Source organism: Argopecten irradians, chromosome 6 (assembly GCF_041381155.1).
Source record: "Argopecten irradians isolate NY chromosome 6, Ai_NY, whole genome shotgun sequence".
Lineage (NCBI taxonomy): Eukaryota > Metazoa > Mollusca > Bivalvia > Pectinida > Pectinidae > Argopecten > Argopecten irradians.
In genome coordinates, this window is record NC_091139.1 from 41,165,382 (window position 1) to 41,193,335 (window position 27,954).

At 35.7% G+C, this 27,954-nt stretch overlaps 2 protein-coding genes across 2 annotated transcripts in view; one reads left to right on the forward strand and one right to left on the reverse strand.

Moving 5' to 3' along the window:
- LOC138325904 (tetratricopeptide repeat protein 33-like) overlaps window positions 1–385 on the reverse strand; it is a 12,580-nt gene extending 12,195 nt beyond the window's left edge. Inside the window, exon 1 of the mRNA XM_069271912.1 lies at window positions 321–385. Coding sequence (XP_069128013.1) covers window positions 321–374 — 54 coding nt within the window. The 5' untranslated portion in view covers window positions 375–385. The remainder of the gene's footprint in view (window positions 1–320) is intronic.
- Window positions 361–27,894, forward strand: LOC138326519 (ATP-dependent DNA helicase PIF1-like). Its single transcript, XM_069272617.1, has 11 exons — window positions 361–495; window positions 1,034–1,766; window positions 2,134–2,223; window positions 19,940–20,006; window positions 20,416–20,530; window positions 20,857–20,963; window positions 21,696–21,835; window positions 22,782–22,888; window positions 23,854–23,941; window positions 24,729–24,874; window positions 25,383–27,894. Exons 2-11 carry the CDS (start codon window positions 1,043–1,045, stop codon window positions 25,596–25,598), a joined length of 1,800 nt encoding a protein of 599 aa, XP_069128718.1. The 5' UTR covers window positions 361–495; window positions 1,034–1,042; the 3' UTR covers window positions 25,599–27,894.
- Window positions 27,895–27,954: the final 60 nt, after the last annotated feature.

Sequence of the window (27,954 nt, forward strand, 5' to 3'; positions counted from 1 at the left end):
TGCCATCTTGGATTTGGTATGAATGTCAATGAAACAACAATTGTATATTATTTATTACTTTTCGAATTTAATTTTAAACCAAAACCTCATATAGAATAAACTAAGGGACTTTATCATCAGCTAATAGCCTTCACAAAATTATCGTTGTTTGGCCTGAGATAACATAAAAGAAGGCGATTATCCGTCTTTGAAAGCATGTAAGGTGTCATTCATGCAATATAAAACTAATAAGCTACTGCTTTATATTTATCTGACTCCCATTAGTCTTTAATCCGAACTATTAATTATTTTTAACAGAATTTCAATATTTCCAAACCTACCTTTGGATTTTTTTCAGCTATCGGCGGCCATGACAGTTCTAAATAATGTAACATCTATTTCCATTGGTTAATGAAAGTAAGGACGATTTTCGTTGGATGGTGAAGAGTCGAGCCTCGTTATCGATCTGGTACTAAATTTCAAAGTTGACAAGACGTCGCATCAGCTGATCGACAGGTACCCCCTATTTGCTTTACCTGGATTATTTATATTTGACCATACACTGATTGCATGCTAATATTTAAAGTATGATTTATTCGTGTAGACTTATTTGTAAACACATGGTGCCGTTAGATTAGCTGCTAGAGGCAGATTTCTTCTCGGTAGCAGACCAAATATTTTGTAAACAATCGCATTTTTCTTTCAATAATGGAATCATATTTCAACATAATACGATGAGTCATTATTCAATACAAATATTCTTATCTTGCTTACCTCTAACATTGTCAGAGTAATACTCATAAAAGTGTTCATAACTGCATGTGATCTGCTAAGCGTAACTCATTTCAGATCTAAGATGGTGGCCATGGTCTTATACTTGACAAAACCTACACCTTACAATATGTTTCAGAATAAGACTATAAAAATGTCAATGAATCAAGACATTACAGTTAGGTTTTTTTCAGATATAAACTGATAAATATTAAAATATTTCTATAAATTAATGTATAAAAATAGTTTATAATGTGGTGATTTGAGACATTTTATTCTTCAGTGTAATAGGATGGAGCTGAACACACTCCAGTGTACAGTATGGATGGAGAATATCGGACCAGCTGGTGATGTACAGAAACGCACACAGCATAAAAACATGACACTCACACTCGGACGGAATGAATTCAGAGATGTTGTGCTTAAACTAGACTTTGCTAAAAGAGATGTGAAGTATGCATTGAAAGAATTAACAATTCACAAAAAGTTTGTCAAAGATGGAAAGGCAACCATTAAAATTCCAGACAAGAAGATTCAATTTTTATTATCAAATTGTCCACCAGATAAACTCATCATGTTTCTCAAAACCATGCACACTAAACTTGAATGTCAGAAACAAAAGAAACCTGTCCATGATAGGAAGCGTTTGTTATCTGATCTGCCGAGATCTTTTGAGGACATAAGTCCTCTTACGTTGAAGGATCTTCAGACTGTCCATGAAATGAGGGCAAAGAAGACTGAAAATAACTTGGATATTTTCACACCAAAAGGAAAAGGAAAACGAAAAAGAGAAAATGATGAAAAAGAAAATGTTCCACCTCAAGGCGTCAAAATGGCTCGTAAATTAATGTCTGCTACTGTAACCACCACTTGTAGTCCATTTAAACCTGTGCTGAATCCGGTCAAGCTGAACAAGGGACAGACCTCGGTACTTGATGCGATCATCAGCAGGAAGAATGTTTTCTTCACAGGAAGTGCTGGCACTGGCAAATCATTTTTATTACGAAGGATTATCGGTAAAAAAATCAATAATGTATTAAGTCTTATTGTTTTTACTACGAAAGATAGTCAGTAAAAACAATCATTGTATTAAATATTAATTAATCTTATTGTTTTGTACTATGAAGGATTATCAGTAAAATGTGATTGATCTTAATCTTATTGTTTTTTCTACATTGCGTTCAGCATTTAATTAGAGAATTGAAATCAAATCAAAACCTTATCTGCTTAATTGGGATACATTTTGCAAAAAAAGTCTTGTTAAATGAAAATAATAACACTGTTCTTTTAATATTCTGAACATTTGTATCTAGATTGAATTTATTTTTGCTACAGACAAAAACCCAAATGATTAATTTAGAACTGATTTAATCTCATTAACAGGTGCCCTGCCTCCCCAGCATACATATGCAACCGCCAGTACCGGAGTGGCTGCCTGCCACATAGGGGGGATAACTCTGCATTCCTTCGCTGGTAAGAAAATGAAAATTGCTTTGTTTAAATGACAGTGGTATACCGATAATTTAACTCTGTATTTGTTAACTGCATATGATATTATGACAAAAAGATAATTACAATACCATTTCTTTGACATATCATGGATTATTAATTAGTAAATAATTACCTTTAGGATATACATGTATTGATGTATATATACATGTAACTGATGTTAAACCCGTTGACATTGTAAAGTTATCAACTGCCTTCAATGCAGTGGTTACAGATATATAAAGGTAGTTTATAGCCATAACAATATCTGTTAGTCCCTATTGATCTGTTCCATATGACAGGTAAAGGTTCTGGACATCAGTTAATCCCCACGTGATATGTTCCATATGACAGGTATAGCTTCTGGACGTCTGTTAATCCCCACATGATATGTTCCATATGACAGGTATAGGGTCTTGACATCTGTTAATCGCCACATGATACTTTCCATATGACAGGTAAAGGTTCTGGACGACTGTAAATCCCCACATGATACGTTCCATATGACAGGTATAGGTTCTGGACATCTGTTAATCCCCACATGATATGTTCCATATGACAGGTATAGGTTTTGGACGTCTGTTAATCCCCACATGATATGTTCCATATGACAGGTATAGGTTCGGGACGTTTGTTAATCCCCACATGATATGTTCCATATGACAGGTATAGGTTCAGGACGTCTGTTAATCCCCACATGATATGTTCCATATGACAGGTATAGGTTCTGGACGTCTGTTAATCCCCACATGATATGTTCAATGTGACAGGTAAAAGTTCTGGACATCTGTTAATCCCCACATGATACGTTCCATATGACAGGTATAGGTTCTGGATGTCTGTTAATCCCCACGTGATATGTTCCATATGACAGGTATAGGTTCGGGACGTCTGTTAATCCCCACATGTTATGTTTCATATGACAGGTATAGGTTCTGGATGTCTGTTAATCCCCATGTGATATGTTCGATATGATATGTCCTATGACAGGTATAGGTTCTGGACATATGTTAATCCCCACATGATATGTTCCATATGACAGGTATAGGTTCCGGACGTCTGTTAATCCCCACATGTTATGTTCCATATGACAGGTATAGGTTCTGGACGACTGTTAATCCCCACGTAATATGTTCCATGTGACAGGTATAGGTTCTGGAAATCTGTTAATCCCCACACGATATGTTCCATATGACAGGTATAGGTTCTGGATGTCTTTTAATCCCCACATGATATGTTCCATATGACAGGTAAAGGTTCTGGACATCAGTTAATCCCCACATGATATGTTCCATATGACAGGTATAGGTTCTGGACGTCTGTTAATCCCCACATGATATGTTCCATATGACAGGTATAGGTTCGGGATGTCTTTTAATCCCACACATGATATGTTTCCCCATATGTCATTGACAGGTATAGGTTCGGACGTCTGTTAATCCCCACATGATATGTTCCATATGACAGGTATAGGTTCGGGATGTCTTTTAATCCCCACACGATATGTTTCATATGACAGGTATAGGTTCAGGACGTCTGTTAATCCCCACATGATATGTTCCATATGACAGGTATAGGTTCGGGATGTCTTTTAATCCCCACATGATATGTTTCATATGACAGGTATAGGTTCGGGACATCTGTTAATCCCCACATGATATGTTCCATATGACAGGTATAGGTTCTGGACGTCTGTTAATCCCCACGTGATATGTTCCATATGACAGGTATAGGTTCCGGACGTCTGTTAATCCCCAAATGATATGTTCCATATGACAGGTAAAGGTTCTGGACAACTGTTAATCCCCACATGATCTGTTCCATATGACAGGTAAAGGTTCTGGACATCAGTTAATCCCCACATGATATGTTCCATATGACAGGTATAGGTTCTGGACGTCTGTTAATCCCCACATGATATGTTCCATATGACAGGTATAGGTTCTGGACGTCTGTTAATCCCCACATGATATGTTCCATATGACAGGTATAGGTTCTGGACGTCTGTTAATCCCCACATGATATGTTCCATATGACAGGTATAGGTTCTGGACGTCTGTTAATCCCCACATGATATGTTCCATATGACAGGTATAGGTTTGGACGTCTGTTAATCCCCACATGATATGTTCCATATGACAGGTATAGGTTCGGGACGTCTGTTAATCCCCACATGATATGTTCCATATGACAGGTATAGGTTCGGGACGTCTGTTAATCCCCACATGATATGTTCCATATGACAGGTATAGGTTCGGGACGTCTGTTAATCCCCACATGATATGTTCCATATGACAGGTATAGGTTCTGGACGTCTGTTAATCCCCACATGATATGTTCCATATGACAGGTATAGGTTCTGGACGTCTGTTAATCCCCACATGATATGTTCCATATGACAGGTATAGGTTCTGGACGTCTGTTAATCCCCACATGATATGTTCCATATGACAGGTATAGGTTCTGGACGTCTGTTAATCCCCACATGATATGTTCCATATGACAGGTATAGGTTCGGGACGTCTGTTAATCCCCACATGATATGTTCCATATGACAGGTATAGGTTCGGGACGTCTGTTAATCCCCAATGATATGTTCCATATGACAGGTATAGGTTCGGGAGTCTGTTAATCCCCACATGATATGTTCCATATGACAGGTATAGGTTCTGGACGTCTGTTAATCCCCACATGATATGTTCCATATGACAGGTATAGGTTCGGGACGTCTGTTAATCCCCACATGATATGTTCCATATGACAGGTATAGGTTCTGGGAGTCTGTTAATCCCCACATGATATGTTCCATATGACAGGTATAGGTTCGGGACGTCTGTTAATCCCCACATGATATGTTCCATATGACAGGTATAGGTTCTGGACGTCTGTTAATCCCCACATGATATGTTCCATATGACAGGTATAGGTTCGGGACGTCTGTTAATCCCCACATGATATGTTCCATATGACAGGTATAGGTTCGGGACGTCTGTTAATCCCCACATGATATGTTCCATATGACAGGTATAGGTTCGGGACGTCTGTTAATCCCCACATGATATGTTCCATATGACAGGTATAGGTTCGGGACGTCTGTTAATCCCCACATGATATGTTCCATATGACAGGTATAGGTTCGGGACGTCTGTTAATCCCCACATGATATGTTCCATATGACAGGTATAGGTTCGGGACGTCTGTTAATCCCCACATGATATGTTCCATATGACAGGTATAGGTTCGGGACGTCTGTTAATCCCCACATGATATGTTCCATATGACAGGTATAGGTTCGGGACGTCTGTTAATCCCCACATGATATGTTCCATATGACAGGTATAGGTTCGGGACGTCTGTTAATCCCCACATGATATGTTCCATATGACAGGTATAGGTTCGGGACGTCTGTTAATCCCCACATGATATGTTCCATATGACAGGTATAGGTTCGGGACGTCTGTTAATCCCCACATGATATGTTCCATATGACAGGTATAGGTGTGGGACGTCTGTTAATCCCCACATGATATGTTCCATATGACAGGTATAGGTTCGGGATGTCTGTTAATCCCCACATGATATGTTCCATATGACAGGTATAGGTTCGGGACGTCTGTTAATCCCCACATGATATGTTCCATATGACAGGTATAGGTTCTGGACATCTGTTAATCCCCACATGATATGTTCCATATGACAGGTATAGGTTCGGGACATCTGTTAATCCCCACATGATATGTTCCATATGACAGGTATAGGTTCGGGACGTCTGTTAATCCCCACATGATATGTTCCATATGACAGGTATAGGTTCGGGACGTCTGTTAATCCCCACATGATATGTTCCACTTGACAGGTATAGGTTCGGGACGTCTGTTAATCCCCACATGTTATGTTCCACTTGACAGGTATAGGTTCGGGACATCTGTTAATCCCCACATGATATGTTCCATATGACAGGTATAGGTGTGGGACATCTGTTAATCCCCACATGATATGTTCCATATGACAGGTATAGGTTCGGGACGTCTGTTAATCCCCACATGATATGTTCCATATGACAGGTATAGGTTCGGGACGTCTGTTAATCCCCACATGATATGTTCCATATGACAGGTATAGGTTCGGGACGTCTGTTAATCCCCACATGATATGTTCCATATGACAGGTATAGGTTCGGGACGTCTGTTAATCCCCACATGATATGTTCCATATGACAGGTATAGGTTCGGGACGTCTGTTAATCCCCACATGATATGTTCCATATGACAGGTATAGGTTCGGGACGTCTGTTAATCCCCACATGATATGTTCCATATGACAGGTATAGGTTCGGGACGTCTGTTAATCCCCACATGATATGTTCCATATGACAGGTATAGGTTCTGGACGTCTGTTAATCCCCACATGATATGTTCCATATGACAGGTATAGGTTCGGGACGTCTGTTAATCCCCACATGATATGTTCCATATGACAGGTATAGGTTCGGGACATCTGTTAATCCCCACATGATATGTTCCATATGACAGGTATAGGTTCTGGACGTCTGTTAATCCCCACATGATATGTTCCATATGACAGGTATAGGTTCGGGACGTCTGTTAATCCCCACATGATATGTTCCATATGACAGGTATAGGTTCAGGACGTCTGTTAATCCCCACGTGATATGTTCCATATGACAGGTATAGGTTCAGGACGTCTGTTAATCCCCACATGATATGTTCCATATGACAGGTATAGGTTCGGGACGTCTGTTAATCCCCACATGATATGTTCCATATGACAGGTATAGGTTCGGGACGTCTGTTAATCCCCACATGATATGTTCCATATGACAGGTATAGGTTCGGGACGTCTGTTAATCCCCACATGATATGTTCCATGTGACAGGTATAGGTTCGGGACGTCTGTTAATCCCCACATGATATGTTCCATATGACAGGTATAGGTTCGGGACGTCTGTTAATCCCCACATGATATGTTCCATATGACAGGTATAGGTTCGGGACGTCTGTTAATCCCCACATGATATGTTCCATATGACAGGTATAGGTTCGGGGACGACTGTTAATCCCCACATGATATGTTCCATATGACAGGTATAGGTTCGGGACGTCTGTTAATCCCCACATGATATGTTCCATATGACAGGTATAGGTTCGGGACGTCTGTTAATCCCCACATGATATGTTCCATATGACAGGTATAGGTTCGGGACGTCTGTTAATCCCCACATGATATGTTCCATATGACAGGTATAGGTTCGGGACGTTTGTTAATCCCCACATGATATGTTCCATATGACAGGTATAGGTTCGGGACGTCTGTTAATCCCCACATGATATGTTCCATATGACAGGTATAGGTTCGGGACGTCTGTTAATCCCCACATGATATGTTCCACATGACAGGTATAGGTTCTGGACGTCTGTAAATCCCCATGTGATATGTTCCATATGACAGGTATAGGTTCGGGACGTCTGTTAATTCCCACATGATATGTTCTGTTCCACATGACAGGTATAGGTTCGGGACGTCTGTTAATCCCCATGTGATATGTTCCACATGACAGGTATAGGTTCTGGACGACTGTTAATCCCCATGTGATATGTTCCATATGACAGGTATAGGTTCGGGACGTCTGTTAATCCCCACATGATATGTTCCATATGACAGGTATAGGTTCTGGACGACTGTTAATCCCCATGTGATATGTTTCATATGACAGGTATAGGTTCGGGACGTCTGTTAATCCCCACATGATATGTTCCATATGACAGGTATAGGTTCGGGATGTCTGTTAATCCCCATGTGATATGTTCCACATGACAGGTATAGGTTCTGGACGACTGTTAATCCCCACATGATATGTTCCATATGACAGGTATAGGTTCGGGATGTCTGTTAATCCCCAGTGATATGTTCCACATGACAGGTATAGGTTCTGGACGACTGTTAATCCCCACATGATATGTTCCACATGACAAGTATAGGTTCTGGACGACTGTTAATCCCCACATGATATGTTCCATATGACAGGTATAGGTTCGGGATGTCTGTTAATCCCCATGTGATATGTTCCACATGACAGGTATAGGTTCTGGACGACTGTTAATCCCCACATGATATGTTCCACATGACAGGTATAGGTTCTGGACGACTGTTAATCCCCATGTGATATGTTCCACATGACAGGTATAGGTTCTGGACGACTGTTAATCCCCACATGATATGTTCCATATGACAGGTATAGGTTCTGGATGTCTGTTAATCCCCACATGATATGTTCCACATGACAAGTATAGGTTCTGGACGACTGTTAATCCCAACATGATATGTTCCATATGACAGGTTTAGGTTCGGGATGTCTTTTAATCCCCACATGATATGTTCCATATGACAGGTATAGGTTCCAGACGACTGTTAATCCCCACGTGATATGTTCCATGTGACAGGTATAGGTTCCTGACGACTGTTAATCCCCACGTGATATGTTCCATGTGACAGGTATAGGTTCGGGACATCTGTTAATCCCCACATGATATGTTCCATATGACAGGTATAGGTTCAGGACGATCTGTTAATCCCCACATGATATGTTCCATATGACAGGTATAGGTTCGGGACGTCTGTTAATCCCCACATGATATGTTCCATATGACAGGTATAGGTTCGGGACGTCTGTTAATCCCCACGTGATATGTTCCATATGACAGGTATAGGTTCGGACGTCTGTTAATCCCCACATGATATGTTCCATATGACAGGTATAGGTTCGGGACGATCTGTTAATCCCCACATGATATGTTCCATATGACAGGTATAGGTTCGGGACGTCTGTTAATCCCCACATGATATGTTCCATATGACAGGTATAGGTTCGGGACGTCTGTTAATCCCCACATGATATGTTCCATATGACAGGTATAGGTTCGGGACGTCTGTTAATCCCCACATGATATGTTCCATATGACAGGTATAGGTTCGGGACGTCTGTTAATCCCCACATGATATGTTCCATATGACAGGTATAGGTTCGGGACGTCTGTTAATCCCCACATGATATGTTCCATATGACAGGTATAGGTTCGGGACGTCTGTTAATCCCCACATGATATGTTCCATATGACAGGTATAGGTTCGGGACGTCTGTTAATCCCCACATGATATGTTCCATATGACAGGTATAGGTTCGGGACGTCTGTTAATCCCCACATGATATGTTCCATATGACAGGTATAGGTTCGGGACGTCTGTTAATCCCACATGATATGTTCCATATGACAGGTATAGGTTCGGGACGTCTGTTAATCCCCACATGATATGTTCCATATGACAGGTATAGGTTCGGGACGTCTGTTAATCCCCACATGATATGTTCCATATGACAGGTATAGGTTATAGGAATAGCTACAGATTAACTGGAAGGGGAAGGGTGCTTTATCATTGATCTGGCCATTGCATATTTGGGGTTTACATGGCTTTATTTTTTTGTTATTTAGTCTCATTGTATTTGGAGCAACTTTGAATCCATATGGTACTGTAATAATCTTTCTTTTTTTCCATGTGTACTATTTCTTCTGTATTTCACCCTTTTGCCCCAAGTCACAACTTCCAAATAGGTACCACTTTTTTTGTTTAGAACTCAAATCAAAGACAGATGTACATAGTACTACATACTACATTTTAGTCTATGTGTTTGTAATCACCGTTACTACAGTATTAAGTTACATAAATGGTCTATGTACAGTTTACACATAGCGTCAATGAAATGTGAAATTTGGTTCAGACAAAAAGATTTTTAACATTTCAGATAACTTGCTAGTTTTATGGTTTTATTTATATGTTGAGTCTACTCTCTTGTAAAGTAGAATTTAGAAATCCTAAGACAATGGTATCTATATTGCTATATGTAAAAAAAAATCCTTATATTTTAAAAGTAATTGAAAAGCTATCTCACAAGCCCTGACAAACAAATGGGCAGGCATATGGATGCAAGAATTATAATCACTGGATCTAGAGGACTAATATAAACAAATATTTCTACAAAGTTAAACAATGAAAAAGTATTGCATCATAATTTTATTTAATGATTACAGTTGAAAGGAACATTTAATAAATTAATACTGTTTAAATGTTCTGTTCATGATCTTCTAGGTCAATATTGGAAAGGTTTACTTTCAAGAGCACTCAAATCAACATTCTTCAGTCTGTCATATGACGCTAATTGTATGTATATGTATACATACACTTGTATACAGGTCCAAGAGATGGAACTTTATGCTAATTCATGTCCACTATGCCATGCATGTTGCCTGGAAATAAAGAACCGAACACATGTTTTTGATATCTGTTGAAGTGACAACAATTGAAATCGATCAATTTTCAAATATATATAATATGAATAAATGTAGGTTCATTCTACAGTTTTTTTATTTATTTTTGATTAAACAATTTTATAAGTTTGTGAATGTTTCACTGATCGCTTTTGAGAGAGATTCACATATTGTTTCCAAAAAAATATACAAAAATTCATTTATCTATAGTTATTTCCAACAAAAATGTAGAATAATTATAAATGATGACATGGCGGCTGTACATTATCAACTCCTGATAACAGTTGTCATAAACACATGTTACAAGACACGAATTTCATTATTATGACCAGAAATATTACTGTTATGTGTCCTCCAAATATAGCTAAAGAACAAGCTAAAACCTACATGTACATATGTATATGTGTATATCAGAACATATACAATACAATTTTACCAATTAACCTACAATGTAAATCCTATATACAATGTATGTGTATAACACTACCAGAACATGTACAGAACAAAAATTTACAAATTAAAAATCTATAAATATATACATCAGAACTGTATGAATTGACCGGTAGCATAATATTATAGATTAATTGAAACAAATCTTAGCTTGATAATGCACTAGCGGTTACATTCTAACTGTACATGCATTACAACGGTACATTTTATAAATATACAGGGCATTCATTACCCCTAAGAGGCCCCACTAAAGAACCGCTTTTTACCCCAGGGTTACGTTTTACGCGATTGGGGAACAGGTATGAAACATGTGACCATATGTGACCACTCATTTATGAAAAAATACTGCTAGGGACTATTTACATAATGATCAAAATACGAAGACTCACTCACTATCAGCTAGAGCAGGGAGTACCGGGTAGTAGGCCTAGGTACGTACAGTAGCGGTCCGGAGCCGCGTGCTCGTTTGAACTGTTCTCTTCACTATAACAAGTTGTATTAACACTGTCCATGCGTTGTAATGTTTACCGAGTCAGTTGTTGGGATTGTTGCTGATCCATTGCCTTTCCTTTCGCATTTTAGGTGAGTCAGTTGGTTGTTTTTGCGGAAAACATTTTGGTTCAAAACTACGGTAGCCATGTTTTGTTTACTACGGAGAGTGGTGGGTGTTGCGCATGCGTTAAGGTTGAACTGCAACTCATAGCCGGTCGGGGAGGACTTTTAGGATTCCCATAGATATTATTATTTTTTCTTCCCATGTACAGCGATTTTGACGGAAAGTTTTATTTTTCTAATTCATAAGAAATTATACCGGATATATTAATACCATTTTTACCGATTTTACAGTCACTTGCCCGACTATTCGCTTTAAAGTGAATAGTCGGGCAAAGGAAACCAGTCTAAATGCGTTCTTTGGCCTTCCAAAAGTCATTGTATACCATAATGGTGGTCAAGTTCTGCTTACGGTGTCCAGTTTTGACCATTGAAATTTTGGGGAAGCCCCGTGTAAATTTAGCCACAGTTCTAAATATAAATTCGCCAAACTCTTTGAAAACGAGGCTGCGTGGAAATGTCAACATGGACATGTGTTTCTCAGTCGTGTCGGTTTCGTTTCGTGTGATAAACCTCTAATGCGGTATGCAAATTGTTGTTTTGAGATGATACATTTGATGCAAATGAATTATTCTTACATTAATGACAATGCTTTGTAATCATTTTTCGATAAAAGCATCTTGTACATGGAAATCGACACAAATATTTTGCCGATGCAGAGATGGGGCCCCGGCAAGGGGCAATTATTGCAGCATCGCATTCGTCGTATTTTACATCAACCGAATCATGAAGGTTAAATACAAATAATCGTAACATAATTTCCCATTTAAAACCACACGAAAACGTTCCATAGAACGTCCATGCATGTAGCTGTCAAAGATGTGAAAATAAATTAGCTCATACATAGATATTTTACAAGTACAATATATGTGTTCAATTATTCGTGTAGTTTTTTGCAGAGATTTAATTAAATTATCTATGTCTCTGGTTGTTTTTTTTTTGTAAACAATATTTGAGTTCTGGAGAGAGATGACATGAATGTCCAGCTGGAAGGAAAAAAACTTTTATGATGTATATGTATCGTACAATGTATATATGTAAACGTACATTCCATGTAGCTGCTATAGAATTACAACTAGGAAATTCTCTCAAACATTGATAATATTTAATTCTTTACATTCATGTAGGCCTATGCTGTGAGAATTAACACATCATATATATTTCCAGAAAACATATAGGCCTACATGTATGTTACTTTCCTTTTCTGTTGTTTCCTGTTCTTTTTTGTGCTCTGGAGAAAAAGATGATTGAGTTGAAGAAAAGTAATTAATTAAGAGAAATGTGTACCACAGTACTTTGTCTGTAGCCGAGGGGTTCTATACTGTTTTAATAGTCCAGTAATTAATAATTAAATTGAAAATTTCAAAATTAAGATGAAATTGTAAATTCCATTTTTGAATGAAGTGGTTCCCCTCCTTTGAGAGTACACAGTGTGTATACCCTTTTTGGTTTTTAGGAATAATACCTGAATAGGAACCTGAAATAACATGACAATCAATCAGGTATGTGTGTGTTGGGGGGTGGGGGGCTAAAAGACAGAAGAATCATGAGGTTGGGAAGTTGTAACTTGAGTGGGGGGTTGAAATATAGAATAGCTACAGATAACTGGAAGTGGAAGGGTGCTTTATCATTGATCTGGCCATTGCATATTTGGGGTTTACATGGCTTTTTTTTTTGGTTATTTAGTCTCATTGATTTTGGAGCAACTTGAATCCATATGGTACTGTATATCTTTCTTTTTTCCATGTGTAGCTATTTCTTCTGTATTTCACCCTTTGCCCAAGTCACAACTTCCCAATAGGTACCACTTTTTTGTTTAGAACTCAAATCAAAGACAGATGTACATAGTACTACATACTACATTTTAGTCTATGTGTTTGTAATCACCGTTACTACAGTATTAATACATAAATGGTCTATGTACAAGTTACACATAGACAATAAATGTGAAATTTGGTTCAGACAAAAAGATTTTTAACATTTCAGATAACATGCTAGTTTTATGGTTTTATTTATATGTTGAGTCTACTCTCTTGTAAAGTAGAATTTAGAAATCCTAAGACAATGGTATCTATATTGCTATATGTAAAAAAAAATCCTTATATTTTAAAAGTAATTGAAAAGCTATCTCACAAGCCCTGACAAACAAATGGGCAGGCATATGGATGCAAGAATTATAATCACTGGATCTAGAGGACTAATATAAACAAATATTTCTACAAAGTTAAACAATGAAAAAGTATTGCATCATAATTTTATTTAATGATTACAGTTGAAAGGAACATTTAATAAATTAATACTGTTTAAATGTTCTGTTCATGATCTTCTAGGTCAATATTGGAAAGGTTTACTTTCAAGAGCACTCAAATCAACATTCTTCAGTCTTCATATGATGCTAATTGTATGTATATGTATACATACACTTGTATACAGGTCCAAGGGATGAACTTTATGTATTCATGTCACTATGCATGCATGGTGCCTGAAAAAAAAGAACCAACAATTTTTTATATCTGTTGAATGTGACAAAAATTGAAATGATCAATTTCAAATATATATAAATGAATAAATGTAGGTTCATTCTACAGGTTTTTTTTTTTATTTTAGAGAAAACATTTTATAAGTTGTGAATGTTTCACTGATGCATTTGATAGAATCAAATATTGTTTCAAAAAATATACAAAATTCATTATCTATAGTTCCAACAAAAATTTAGAATAATTATAAATGATACATGGCTGCAGTACATTTCAACTCTGTAAAGTTTGTCATATACACATGTACAAACACTATTTATTATTATGACCAGAAATAATACTGTATGTGTCCTCCAAATATATCTAAAGAACAAGCTAAAACCTACATGTACATATGTATATGTGTATATCAGAACATATACAATACAATTTTACCAATTAACCTACAATGTAAATCCTATATACAATGTATGTGTATAACACTACCAGAACATGTACAGAACAAAAATTTACAAATTAAAAATCTATAAATATATACATCAGAACTGTATGAATTGACCGGTAGCATAATATTATAGATTAATTGAAACAAATCTTAGCTTGATAATGCACTAGCGGTTACATTCTAACTGTACATGCATTACAACGGTACATTTTATAAATATACAGGGCATTCATTACCCCTAAAGAGGCCCCACTAAAGAACCGCTTTTTACCCCAGGGTTACGTTTTACGCGATTGGGGAACAGGTATGAAACATGTGACCATATGTGACCACTCATTTATGAAAAAATACTGCTAGGGACTATTTACATAATGATCAAAATACGAAGACTCACTCACTATCAGCTGAGCAGGGAGTACCGGGTAGTAGGCCTAGGTACGTACAGTAGCGGTCCGGAGCCGCGTGCTCGTTTGAACTGTTCTCTTCACTATAACAAGTTGTATTAACACTGTCCATGCGTTGTAATGTTTACCGAGTCAGTTGTTGGGATTGTTGCTGATCCATTGCCTTTCCTTTCGCATTTTAGGTGAGTCAGTTGGTTGTTTTTGCGGAAACATTTTGGTTCAAAACTACGGTAGCCATGTTTTGTTTACTACGGAGAGTGGTGGGTGTTGCGCATGCGTTAAGGTTGAACTGCACTCATAGCCGGTCGGGAGGACTTTTAGGATTCCCATACATATTATTATTTTCTTTGCATGTACAGCGATTTTGACGGAAAGTTTTATTTTTCTAATTCATAAGAAATTATACCGGATATATTAATACCATTTTTACCGATTTTACAGTCACTTGCCCGACTATTCGCTTTAAAGTGAATAGTCGGGCAAAGGAAACCAGTCTAAATGCGTTCTTTGGCCTTCCAAAAGTCATTGTATACCATAATGGTGGTCAAGTTCTGCTTACGGTGTCCAGTTTTGACCATTGAAATTTTGGGGAAGTCCCGTGTAAATTTAGCACAGTTCTAAATATAAATTCGCCATACTCTTTGAAAACGAGGCTGCGTGGAAATGTCAACATGGACATGTGTTTCTCAGTCGTGTCGGTTTCGTTTCGTGTGATAAACCTCTAATGCGGTATGCAAATTGTTGTTTTGAGATGATACATTTGATGCAAATGAATTATTCTTACATTAATGACAATGCTTTGTAATCATTTTTCGATAAAAGCATCTTGTACATGGAAATCGACACAAATATTTTGCCGATGCAGAGATGGGGCCCCGGCAAGGGGCAATTATTGCAGCATCGCATTCGTCGTATTTTACATCAACCGAATCATGAAGGTTAAATACAAATAATCGTAACATAATTTCCCATTTAAAACCACACGAAAACGTTCCATAGAACGTCCATGCATGTAGCTGTCAAAGATGTGAAAATAAATTAGCTCATACATAGATATTTTACAAGTACAATATATGTGTTCAATTATTCGTGTAGTTTTTTGCAGAGATTTAATTAAATTATCTATGTCTCTGGTTGTTGTTTTTTTTGTAAACAATATTTGAGTTCTGGAGAGAGATGACATGAATGTCCAGCTGGAAGGAAAAAAACTTTTATGATGTATATGTATCGTACAATGTATATATGTAAACGTACATTCCATGTAGCTGCTATAGAATTACAACTAGGAAATTCTCTCAAACATTGATAATATTTAATTCTTTACATTCATGTAGGCCTATGCTGTGAGAATTAACACATCATATATATTTCCAGAAAACATATAGGCCTACATGTATGTTACTTTCCTTTTCTGTTGTTTCCTGTTCTTTTTTGTGCTCTGGAGAAAAAGATGATTGAGTTGAAGAAAAGTAATTAATTAAGAGAAATGTGTACCACAGTACTTTGTCTGTAGCCGAGGGGTTCTATACTGTTTTAATAGTCCAGTAATTAATAATTAAATTGAAAATTTCAAAATTAAGATGAAATTGTAAATTCCATTTTTGAATGAAGTGGTTCCCCTCCTTTGAGAGTACACAGTGTGTATACCCTTTTTGGTTTTTAGGAATAATACCTGAATAGGAACCTGAAATAACATGACAATCAATCAGGTATGTGTGTGTTGGGGGGTGGGGGGCTAAAAGACAGAAGAATCATGAGGTTGGGAAGTTGTAACTTGAGTGGGGGGTTGAAATATAGAATAGCTACAGATAACTGGAAGTGGAAGGGTGCTTTATCATTGATCTGGCCATTGCATATTTGGGGTTTACATGGCTTTTTTTTTTGGTTATTTAGTCTCATTGATTTTTGGAGCAACTTGAATCCATATGGTACTGTATATCTTTCTTTTTTCCATGTGTAGCTATTTCTTCTGTATTTCACCCTTTGCCCAAGTCACAACTTCCCAATAGGTACCACTTTTTTGTTTAGAACTCAAATCAAAGACAGATGTACATAGTACTTAGTATGTAGTACTATGTGTTTGTAATCACCGTTACTACAGTATTAATACATAAATGGTCTATGTACAAGTTACACATAGACAATAAATGTGAAATTTGGTTCAGACAAAAAGATTTTTAACATTTCAGATAACTTGCTAGTTTTATGGTTTTATTTATATGTTGAGTCTACTCTCTTGTAAAGTAGAATTTAGAAATCCTAAGACAATGGTATCTATATTGCTATATGTAAAAAAAAAATCCTTATATTTTAAAAGTAAATTGAAAAGCTATCTCACAAGCCCTGACAAACAAATGGGCAGGCATATGGATGCAAGAATTATAATCACTGGATCTAGAGGACTAATATAAACAAATATTTCTACAAAGTTAAACAATGAAAAAGTATTGCATCATAATTTTATTTAATGATTACAGTTGAAAGGAACATTTAATAAATTAATACTGTTTAAATGTTCTGTTCATGATATTCTAGGTCAATATTGGAAAGGTTTACTTTCAAGAGCACTCAAATCAACATTCTTCAGTCTTCATATGATGCTAATTGTATGTATATGTATACATACACTTGTATACAGGTCCAAGGGATGAACTTTATGTATTCATGTCACTATGCATGCATGGTGCCTGAAAAAAAGAACCAACAATTTTTTATATCTGTTGAATGTGACAAAAATTGAAATGATCAATTTCAAATATATATAAATGAATAAATGTAGGTTCATTCTACAGGTTTTTTTTTATTTTAGAGAAAACATTTTATAAGTTGTGAATGTTTCACTGATGCATTTGATAGAATCAAATATTGTTTCAAAAAATATACAAAATTCATTATCTATAGTTCCAACAAAAATTTAGAATAATTATAAATGATACATGGCTGCAGTACATTTCAACTCTGTAAAGTTTGTCATATACACATGTACAAACACTATTTATTATTATGACCAGAAATAATACTGTATGTGTCCTCCAAATATATCTAAAGAACAAGCTAAAACCTACATGTACATATGTATATGTGTATATCAGAACATATACAATACAATTTTACCAATTAACCTACAATGTAAATCCTATATACAATGTATGTGTATAACACTACCAGAACATGTACAGAACAAAAATTTACAAATTAAAAATCTATAAATATATACATCAGAACTGTATGAATTGACCGGTAGCATAATATTATAGATTAATTGAAACAAATCTTAGCTTGATAATGCACTAGCGGTTACATTCTAACTGTACATGCATTACAACGGTACATTTTATAAATATACAGGGCATTCATTACCCCTAAAGAGGCCCCACTAAAGAACCGCTTTTTACCCCAGGGTTACGTTTTACGCGATTGGGGAACAGGTATGAAACATGTGACCATATGTGACCACTCATTTATGAAAAAATACTGCTAGGGACTATTTACATAATGATCAAAATACGAAGACTCACTCACTATCAGCTGAGCAGGGAGTACCGGGTAGTAGGCCTAGGTACGTACAGTAGCGGTCCGGAGCCGCGTGCTCGTTTGAACTGTTCTCTTCACTATAACAAGTTGTATTAACACTGTCCATGCGTTGTAATGTTTACCGAGTCAGTTGTTGGGATTGTTGCTGATCCATTGCCTTTCCTTTCGCATTTTAGGTGAGTCAGTTGGTTGTTTTTGCGGAAACATTTTGGTTCAAAACTACGGTAGCCATGTTTTGTTTACTACGGAGAGTGGTGGGTGTTGCGCATGCGTTAAGGTTGAACTGCACTCATAGCCGGTCGGGAGGACTTTTAGGATTCCCATAGATATTATTATTTTCTTCCCATGTACAGCGATTTTGACGGAAAGTTTTTATTTTTCTAATTCATAAGAAATTATACCGGATATATTAATACCATTTTTACCGATTTTACAGTCACTTGCCCGACTATTCGCTTTAAATACATGCACATGTACATACATGTAATATTTTACTGAAAAATACAGGCACTTAAGTTACATCTTTATAAGATAAATATAAGTTTTGTTTAATGATGCGCACTATGTTTTCTATATTTAGCATATCAAATAATTGACAAAATTTCCAGTTTCTGTTTTTAAGTAACTTACATGTATATATATCATATTAGGATGCATGGTTACCATAAAAACTGCAGCCGCAATGCTATACAACCGTTATATCTAATTGCATCAAGGAATTTGTACTCGATGTTTGAATTTCAACCTTAATTAGGAATTTGAAATATGACGTATTCGTGAAACAAAAAGGGCAAAAACCATACATGTAGTCCTTAATTAAGTTCATACGTAATACAACCCATGACAAAATATACGGATTTTTATGAAATGTCTACTTTCTGATAAAATAGACGGCAAATACATTCACAAGGAGAACTAACATTAATTTTGTAAAAAAAAAAAAAAAAAAGATAAGAAAATAAAAATGATGTGAAACCTATGGCAGCGACTAATATAAGGGAATTAGCAAAATACCATCTATCATGTAATCAGCAAAAATAGGTATGACAAACCTTGACATCGAACGCATACAACATGATATTTCCTACTTACATGCATATTTTTGTAAGTTTAACTTCTTTCCAAATCATCATATACAAACTGGTATGGTATATGATGTGACTTAGAGAGTGTTATAGGTGATATTTCATTCAATGGTGTACATACTGCAGGTTTAATTCTTGAGAATATGATATAACAAATCACATATTTTCATGAAGAAGATTGTGATGCCGTAAGAATGTGCATTTTACAACACACTTTTGCAGGAAATTTTCAACATTTTTTTTTCATTAATGTATTAATCATAATAAATGTTTTATAATATGATATTTCATCACGAGGACTATTCTATAATGTACATGTAATATTGATGAATTATTTAGTAAACTACTATAATTATTACTATAATTTCTATTAAACTACTGACTACTATTATTCGACATGCACGCATGGTAAACTCCAGGTAAGTAGACGAAGTACATGTATCAGAAACTTGTATGAAACAGACTATAATTACACTTTCTTTGATCTTTTTACCTATTGTTATAGAATGTAGGCGTAGCGGGAACACACTGAATATGCCACCATACATTTGTTTTCAGTTATTTTATACCACTAAAGCCCTTAAGCATTTCAAAGAATTTGTTAATGTATTGTCATATCTTAACACTGTCCCAATCATAATTCCCTCTAGATCTGTAAAGCTTTTAAAAAGTCTACTCATTTCTAAATTACCATCATTGATACTAGGCAATAATGGCTTTCTATTTCTACATTTTGTCTGAAAAACAATTTTTTATCAATATGTCTGATGTTTAGGCTATTGTACATTTTTTCTTTAAGCATGTACATGTACATCTTTTGTTTGACAGAGTGGTGAAGCAGAATGATCTCCCCTTTGGAGGAATACAGTTGATTCTATGTGGAGATTTCCTACAATTGCCACCAGTTACCAAGGGGACGGACAGAAGGAAGTTTTGTTTCCAGGTATTATGTACAGATTTACCTAAACTCAAAATCAGGCAGAATTAACTAGTCCAATTTCTATATCATGTAAGCCAGATTGTGGTTAAACTCAAGTTATCACAGCCTGTCATGTGTAATAAGTTAGCTTCAATGTTTAGTGTCAAGTTTGGCAGCTAAAAACCGATAATGAGTTTCAACTGGATAATGATGTTTACCATCAAAAGAGAACTTTATATTAAAGTTGTTCTTATTCAAAATCCAACTTGTTCCTTTGTGGATTGTAGTACATGAATTTAGTATCATTTTAAAAAGAAATCTTGATTGTTTATACTGCTAACATCTTACAGGCGAAATCTTGGTCAAAGTGTGTCCAGCTAAACATGGAGTTGACGGAGGTGAAACGACAATCAGACAATCACTTCATTAGTATCCTACAGAATGTCAGACTCGGGAGGTAAGTCTCATATTTGTCTGTGTAAAAGATATCTAATATACATTTCTTGTAGTACATCATATAATTTATACTCAACGGTAGAGAAAAACAGACCATTTTTTAGAATCCATGATTTTTTTCAAGAAACAGGCTCTATACACCAATGACGCATATCTTGCCTTAAAGAGAAATGATTTATTTTCCAATAAGTGCTTGATGAACAAAATTGGTCAAGTATTAACCAAGTTATGGCCTGATGAATCAAGAAATTTTACGAAAAATTGTCTAGGTAGACATTTCCCTGTTCACTCTAAATGTTGTCTCAACTCTAAAGGGTACCTCAATAACCAAACCAAAATCACAAAATCTACGTTTGTAGTGGTACACATTACCCATAACTGTGTTCACCAACAATCTCCTTTGGAGGTGTCATGTCCCGTACTATGTAAAAACTCCATTTAAACATTGTGTAGCTCACTTTCTAAACCACCATCGCCATGTTCATTTATTTTTTTCTCAGAATACTTAATTCTCGATTACTGAATTAAACAAGGTGAGTAATTAATACAGGCCCTCTGAGCATCATGGGGGTTTTATTTTGTTACTTTTTAAATCCAGCTATTTCATCTTTGGTGTCTCATGCCTGGAATATGTAGCTATAACATTTAGATATTAAAAGTAAATGGAAAATATAAAGCTCAATCACCAACTCCGAACTGTTACAGATTGAAGTCTATCTTTTCTTTTAAACAGATGTCCTGACTTTGTTGAAACAACACTTCGAGCCACATCCAAACACAATATTCAGAAAAATGGTATCCTGGCAACAAGACTATGTACCCATAAAGAGGATGTGGACGAGATCAATAAGTATCAGATGAGCAAACTTAATGGTAAAGTTTTAATTATAAATATTCATTTGGTACTTTTTCAAAGCTGTGTTCGGGCAGATTAACTCAAAAGCTGCATTAAATCGTGAAATTACATGAATGGCAGTTAATTTGTTGGGGTTTTCAATTAAATGTTGGGAATTGGTTAAGATTTCAACATTGATGATTGGATATAATTGGTTATAAACTACTGATTCTATTTTTTTAACAATGACATGACATTTAATTGATATAACTACCGATAATAAAATTTCAACTTTGGAGCAAACCCTAATACTTATATGTCCAACTGACCAGTCTCTAATACAATGACTATAGCATCAGCAACTAACACATCAAGGGAGAAAACATATCCAATAAGGGAAGCATTAATAAAACTCTTTACAAAAGTAAGGTTATAGCTGAATAGTAATAATGACATAAACTCCTGTACTCTCTAAGTGAAAATGAAAGTAGAATGTAACTGGCACTATTGTTAAAAATTATCATCGATGTTGATACCATATTCGACCCAATAACCGTCCAGTTAAAAAAATGAAAAGGTACTTAATAAGAAAAAATGATTGGAAACCTATACAGTTTTGTGTAGTTTTGGTCTTTATATATGCCCAGGCAATTGATATTGAGGCCTCAAAAAGGAGGAGGGGGGCGCTTATAGGGTCTAATACGCTACCTCATATGATCAATCATCAAAAATTGGTTTCCTATCTGATAAGACACTGATGGTAATTGGTGATCAAGACAACATTGTGGTAAGACCTTTCATTGTGGTAAGACCTTTCATTGTGGTAAGACCTTTCATTGTGGTAAGACCTTTCATTGTGGTAAGACCTTTCATTGTGGTAAGACCTTTCATTGTGGTAAGACCTTTCATTGTGGTAAGACCTTTCATTGTGGTAAGACCTTTCATTGGTTATACAGTCAGATACCCATAATTTTTGTTTTTCAGCCACACCCAAGATATTCCTGTCAACAGATAATGACACATCATATTCCAAACAGATTGATGGCCTCTGTCCTGTACCACACAAACTGGAGCTCAGAGTAGGCACACAGGTATAACAAGCTACTTCAGCTGGAATTGATTTATCTTTAGTAGAAAAAAAGAATTTTAGACCATTAAATGTTTTTCCACTCTCTGAGAAAAAATATACTAAAGCCCAGTTATAATGAACCACTGGGGACTATTGAAATCACTTTATTATAAGCATAGTTTGTTACACACATGCTACAAACATCTTACAATGACTTTGACAGGAATGAAAATTACTATGTTATAACCTTGAATTCAATGTAAGTGGGTCTGGTACTGTCAATTTATTAGAATTCCAATGACTTTGAAAGTGGATCTCTAAATATTACTACAGCTAGTAATTTTAGATTGGTGATGATGAGACTCCTAATTAATAGTACTACAGCTGGTAATTTTAGATTGGTGATGATGAGGCTCCTAATTAATAGTACTACAGCTGGTAATTTTAGATTGGTGATGATGAGGCTCCTAATTAATAGTACTACAGCTGGTAATTTTAGATTGGTGATGATGAGGCTCCTAATTAATAGTACTACAGCTGGTAATTTTAGATTGGTGATGATGAAGCTCCTAATTAATAGTACTACAGCTGGTAATTTTAGATTGGTGATGATGAGGCTCCTAATTAATAGTACTACAGCTGGTAATTTTAGATTGGTGATGATGAGGCTCCTAATTAATAGTACTACAGCTGGTAATTTTAGATTGGTGATGATGAGGCTCCTAATTAATAGTACTACAGCTGGTAATTTTAGATTGGTGATGATGAGACTCCTAATTAATAGTACTACAGCTGGTAATTTTAGATTGGTGATGATGAGGCTCCTAATTAATAGTACTACAGCTGGTAATTTTAGATTGGTGATGATGAAGCTCCTAATTAATAGTACTACAGCTGGTAATTTTAGACTGGTGATGATGAGGCTCCTGTATTTGTTTGTATGACCTATATTGCCATGTAAAGACACCACAATTTTATTTTACACAGGTAATGCTAGCTAAGAACTTAGAGGTACATCGAGGCTTAGTCAATGGGGCCAGAGGATTGATCACTGGATTTGAAAAGGGAAGTGAAGGTAACTATAGTATACAAGGTATTTTGATTGTATGACCAGTGAAGGTAACTATAGTATACAAGGTATTTTGATTGTATGACCAGTGAAGGTAACTATAGTATACAATGTATTTTGATTGTATGACCAGTGAAGGTAACTATAGTATACAATGTATTTTGATTGTATGACCAGTGAAGGTAACTATAGTATACAATGTATTTTGATTGTATGACCAGTGAAGGTAACTATAGTATACAATGTATTTTGATTGTATGACCAGTGAAGGTAACTATAGTATACAATGTATTTTGATTGTATGACCAGTGAAGGTAACTGTAGTATACAATGTATTTTGATTGTATGACCAGTGAAGGTAACTATAGTATACAATGTATTTTGATTGTATGGCCAGTATAACACATGGTTTTGTGTTGAGAGTTGAGCTAATGGTGGACTGACAGGTACTTTAATCACTTGAACAACACTTTATTAAAAACTTATTTTGTTCTTTAAAAAAAATACATATTGAAGAGGGTGTGTAATGGTATCTTGTTTCATGTACCATTATTTCTAACTACAATGTATTTCCTTTAATTATCAATGAGCATTACAGACCAAAATAAGGTTAAACTGGATGTGTGTTTCCCAGATTTGTGAAACAAGCTACATCATCTAGTATTATCAGGTATCCAAATAACACTTCTCTATATATCCTGTTGACAACCTAACGGGATAGGTAAAGGGGTCACTTTCCTGATTAGATTGGTGTTCTCGGTTTAAGGTAAAATTTGTACATAATATTTTCTAGGTCTCCCCATTGTGAAGTTTCTGTCTGGACTGGAGGAGGTTATCAAACCAGCGCGGTGGACATTTAAGGCCGCTGGGGCGGTGTACCTCACCAGGAAACAGATTCCACTAAAGCTGGCCTGGGCTATCTCCATACACAAAAGTCAGGTGAGTCTCAAAAATAGTTTTAGAAACTATGATAATCATTGTTCTTAAAATCATTGCACAATATATGAAATATTAAATGCCTTTCACAATCAGAGATGACTGTGGTTTTGTATCTGACCACCCTTCCTCTATATATCTGACTTTTTGCCAAAAGATTATATACCTGGGCCATGGGTTCATGTACCTAGGTGAGGTAGCCTCATATACAAAGATTAGGTCCCTTTGACCTAATTTCTGCATTAGACCTCAGCAACATCAAATTTTTGCTGTCTCATTTTAACATTGATAAGCTGAGTCAGTAACTTGTTATGTTGTTTTGTTTGAGAAGATTGTTATATTACTTCTTCAGTACACTTCACTTGGATTCTGAATAGTGACAATAATGTAAAAACAAAGTTTGATGTTTTTACATTTGTCAGTTCACAGAAACAAAGAAATCCATAAATTTCTACATAAGGAACATTTTATGTTATACAATATACAAGTTTTTCCATCATTTATTTCACAGGGAATGACGTTAGATTGTGTAGAGATCACAGTCTCCAAAGTGTTTGAATCAGGCCAGGCCTATGTAGCATTGTCCCGTGCCAAGAGTTTAGAAGGATTGAGAGTACTTGACTTTGACCGAGCATGTGTACGTGCTAACCCCGATGTTCTGAAGTTCTACCACAAACTAGACCTAACGAGACGGATGTTACAGACCAGCATGGACGAGTACTCCTGATGTTTGTCATCACACTAGTCTGTGTTTTTCCTAGTAATGTGATCTGTATGGCCTGCCAGTAAGGGCAGATAACTCTAATGTAACATATCAAAAAGTGCAATACCTGTTCTGATGATGATCACATGATAACCTTGCTGTCAGTCAAATTCATCATGTCATATCATACTGTATAGTTGCTGATATTCAAAATGTGCGGTTGTAAACTGTTGCAAATTATACCTGTATTTTGTTCATTGATTGGACCCTACGTTTAGTATAGGACACTTTGAAGGCATTGGACATCATACAACCCTCAAAGTCATAACTGGAGGGGAAACTGCCGTAATAGATATGTAGTAAATGTTGAATACTGAACTATTGTGTACTTGAGATTTCAGCTTAAGATAAGGACGTTGTCACATTGCCGTCAATCATTACATCGACATATTATATAGATATCCATTTGTTACATGACTCTAAAATATGGAGAAAATCATACCTGGACCCAAATTCATCATTATTCTTTAACTTAAGATCCTCCACAAAAAAGCATTTGATACAAAATTATGGGAAATCTTAAGATAAGGAGCTATCCATAACTTCTGTATGACTTTGTATCCAATGGAGAATTTTAAGTTAAAGTGAATAGTCGGGCAAAGAAAACCAGTCTAAATGCGTTCATTGGCCTTCCAAAAGTTCTCACGTATTAATACGACGGTCAAGTTCTGCTTACGTTTCCCAGTTCTGACCATCGAAATAAAGAAAAGTTGAAAGCATTGAAAGCGAGGCTGCGTGGAAATGTAACCACAGACATAGTCAGCCGGGAGGACATTTTAGGATTCCTATACTTTAAATTAATTTCTACTAACGCAGACAGATTCTGACGAGAAAGTTTATTTTTCTATTCCATAAAAAATTATACTGGATACATTCACACCATTTTTACCGACTTTAGTCATCCTTGCCCTACTGTTCACTTTAAGGAATTCCTTATAAAGCTAAATTCAGATGAAACTGATCCCTGTTATAGAGTTGTATCTCCAAATCATGATTCCATAACCAAAGTCCATAATATCATCATGTTTTTGTTTCAATGAGGCAGCTACCATATTAGGTATGACACAATTAATTTTTACATCTTTACATCATGTTTATTTAAATGTTTTTGTTTTTCTTATTACTTCCGTAGTATCGTGAACTGTGATAAACAATGATTGATTACGTCTGTATTGTAAATGTTACCAACTGTTGTATTTACATTACATATTCGACTTACTGGCCTCTGTCTCACAGTAATACTCAGTCCAATTGTTTGTTTTTATATTTACAAAAGAAAGAAAAATGTACATGCGTTATTTTCACGAGTCCATTTCACAACTTCTCATCAAAATTTAAAAAAAAAAAATTTTTTTACCAATTTTGTTATCAGGCTTAAAGTCATTTTAAAAATTTTACAGTCACTGATTATTTAGTGGATTAAATTTCATGAATCCAACAAAATTCTGTGAACTCCCAAAAATATCATCATGCAAAAATTATATGCAACTATGTATTTAAAATTGTCTGGCATGTAATTATGAAAGTTAATTTATTCTCTTGAGATGAAGATTTTAGTGAGTGAGTGAGTGAGTGAGTGAGTGAGTGTGTGTGTGCGTGTGTTTGATTGTGTGTGTCTGTGGGAAGATGGGGTACATATGTGTGCTACACTAACATTATCTGCTGTATTTAGCATCCAGGATGCCTAAAAATGGTTCTGAAGGGGAACACTTCTAAATATCACAGAAGTGAAATTTCAAAATTACATTTGAATACCTGGTATTATTTATTGTCACAAGATAATGTCTCTATTTCTTGTCATATTATAAGCCTTGGGTGATCTTGTGACTTGTTAAATTATTGTATCTATGTAAGTCCATTGCCTCTACAAACTTTAGGAGGTATGCTTGTTTTTATAGTAATACTGTATGTCAAAATGGTGCGTCATACAAATAGTGTAAGTTCCTCATTCATTTCTTGTCCTCTCTTAGTAAGAAAGTCTACAGGTTCATTTTCTTGGTTTACGAAAAAAAATTGTTCTCTTCTTGATGAAATTGTTTTATAATGATAAATAGTTGAAAGTTGTCCCAAAATTATTGTTTTATGATGTAATGATAGTTCAGTTGTCCCAAAGATGTTCAGCAAAATGTATTGAAATCAAAACCATATTAGCAAATAATCTTTTTTCTTCAGATGGAATTTTAGTTGAATTCTAAGAAAGTTTTTATTTTGCAACTGGCCAGTATTTTTTGTTTTTAAAGTTTTAAGAAATAAAATTATACTTTCAATTGACTCTATGTTAATGGTTGTTTTGTCGGTACAATTATATATGTACTTATAC

What these genes read in the sequence shown, in the direction of transcription:
- LOC138326519 (XM_069272617.1), top strand. Translation starts at nt 1,043, where the DNA reads ATGGAGCTGAACACACTCCAGTGTACAGTATGGATGGAGAATATCGGA. An exon ending in TTTATTACGAAGGATTATCG is followed by an intron (nt 1,767 to 2,133) that starts GTAAAAAAATCA and finishes TCTCATTAACAG; the next exon opens with GTGCCCTGCCTCCCCAGCAT. An exon ending in AACTCTGCATTCCTTCGCTG is followed by an intron (nt 2,224 to 19,939) that starts GTAAGAAAATGA and finishes AAACTACTATAA; the next exon opens with TTATTACTATAATTTCTATT.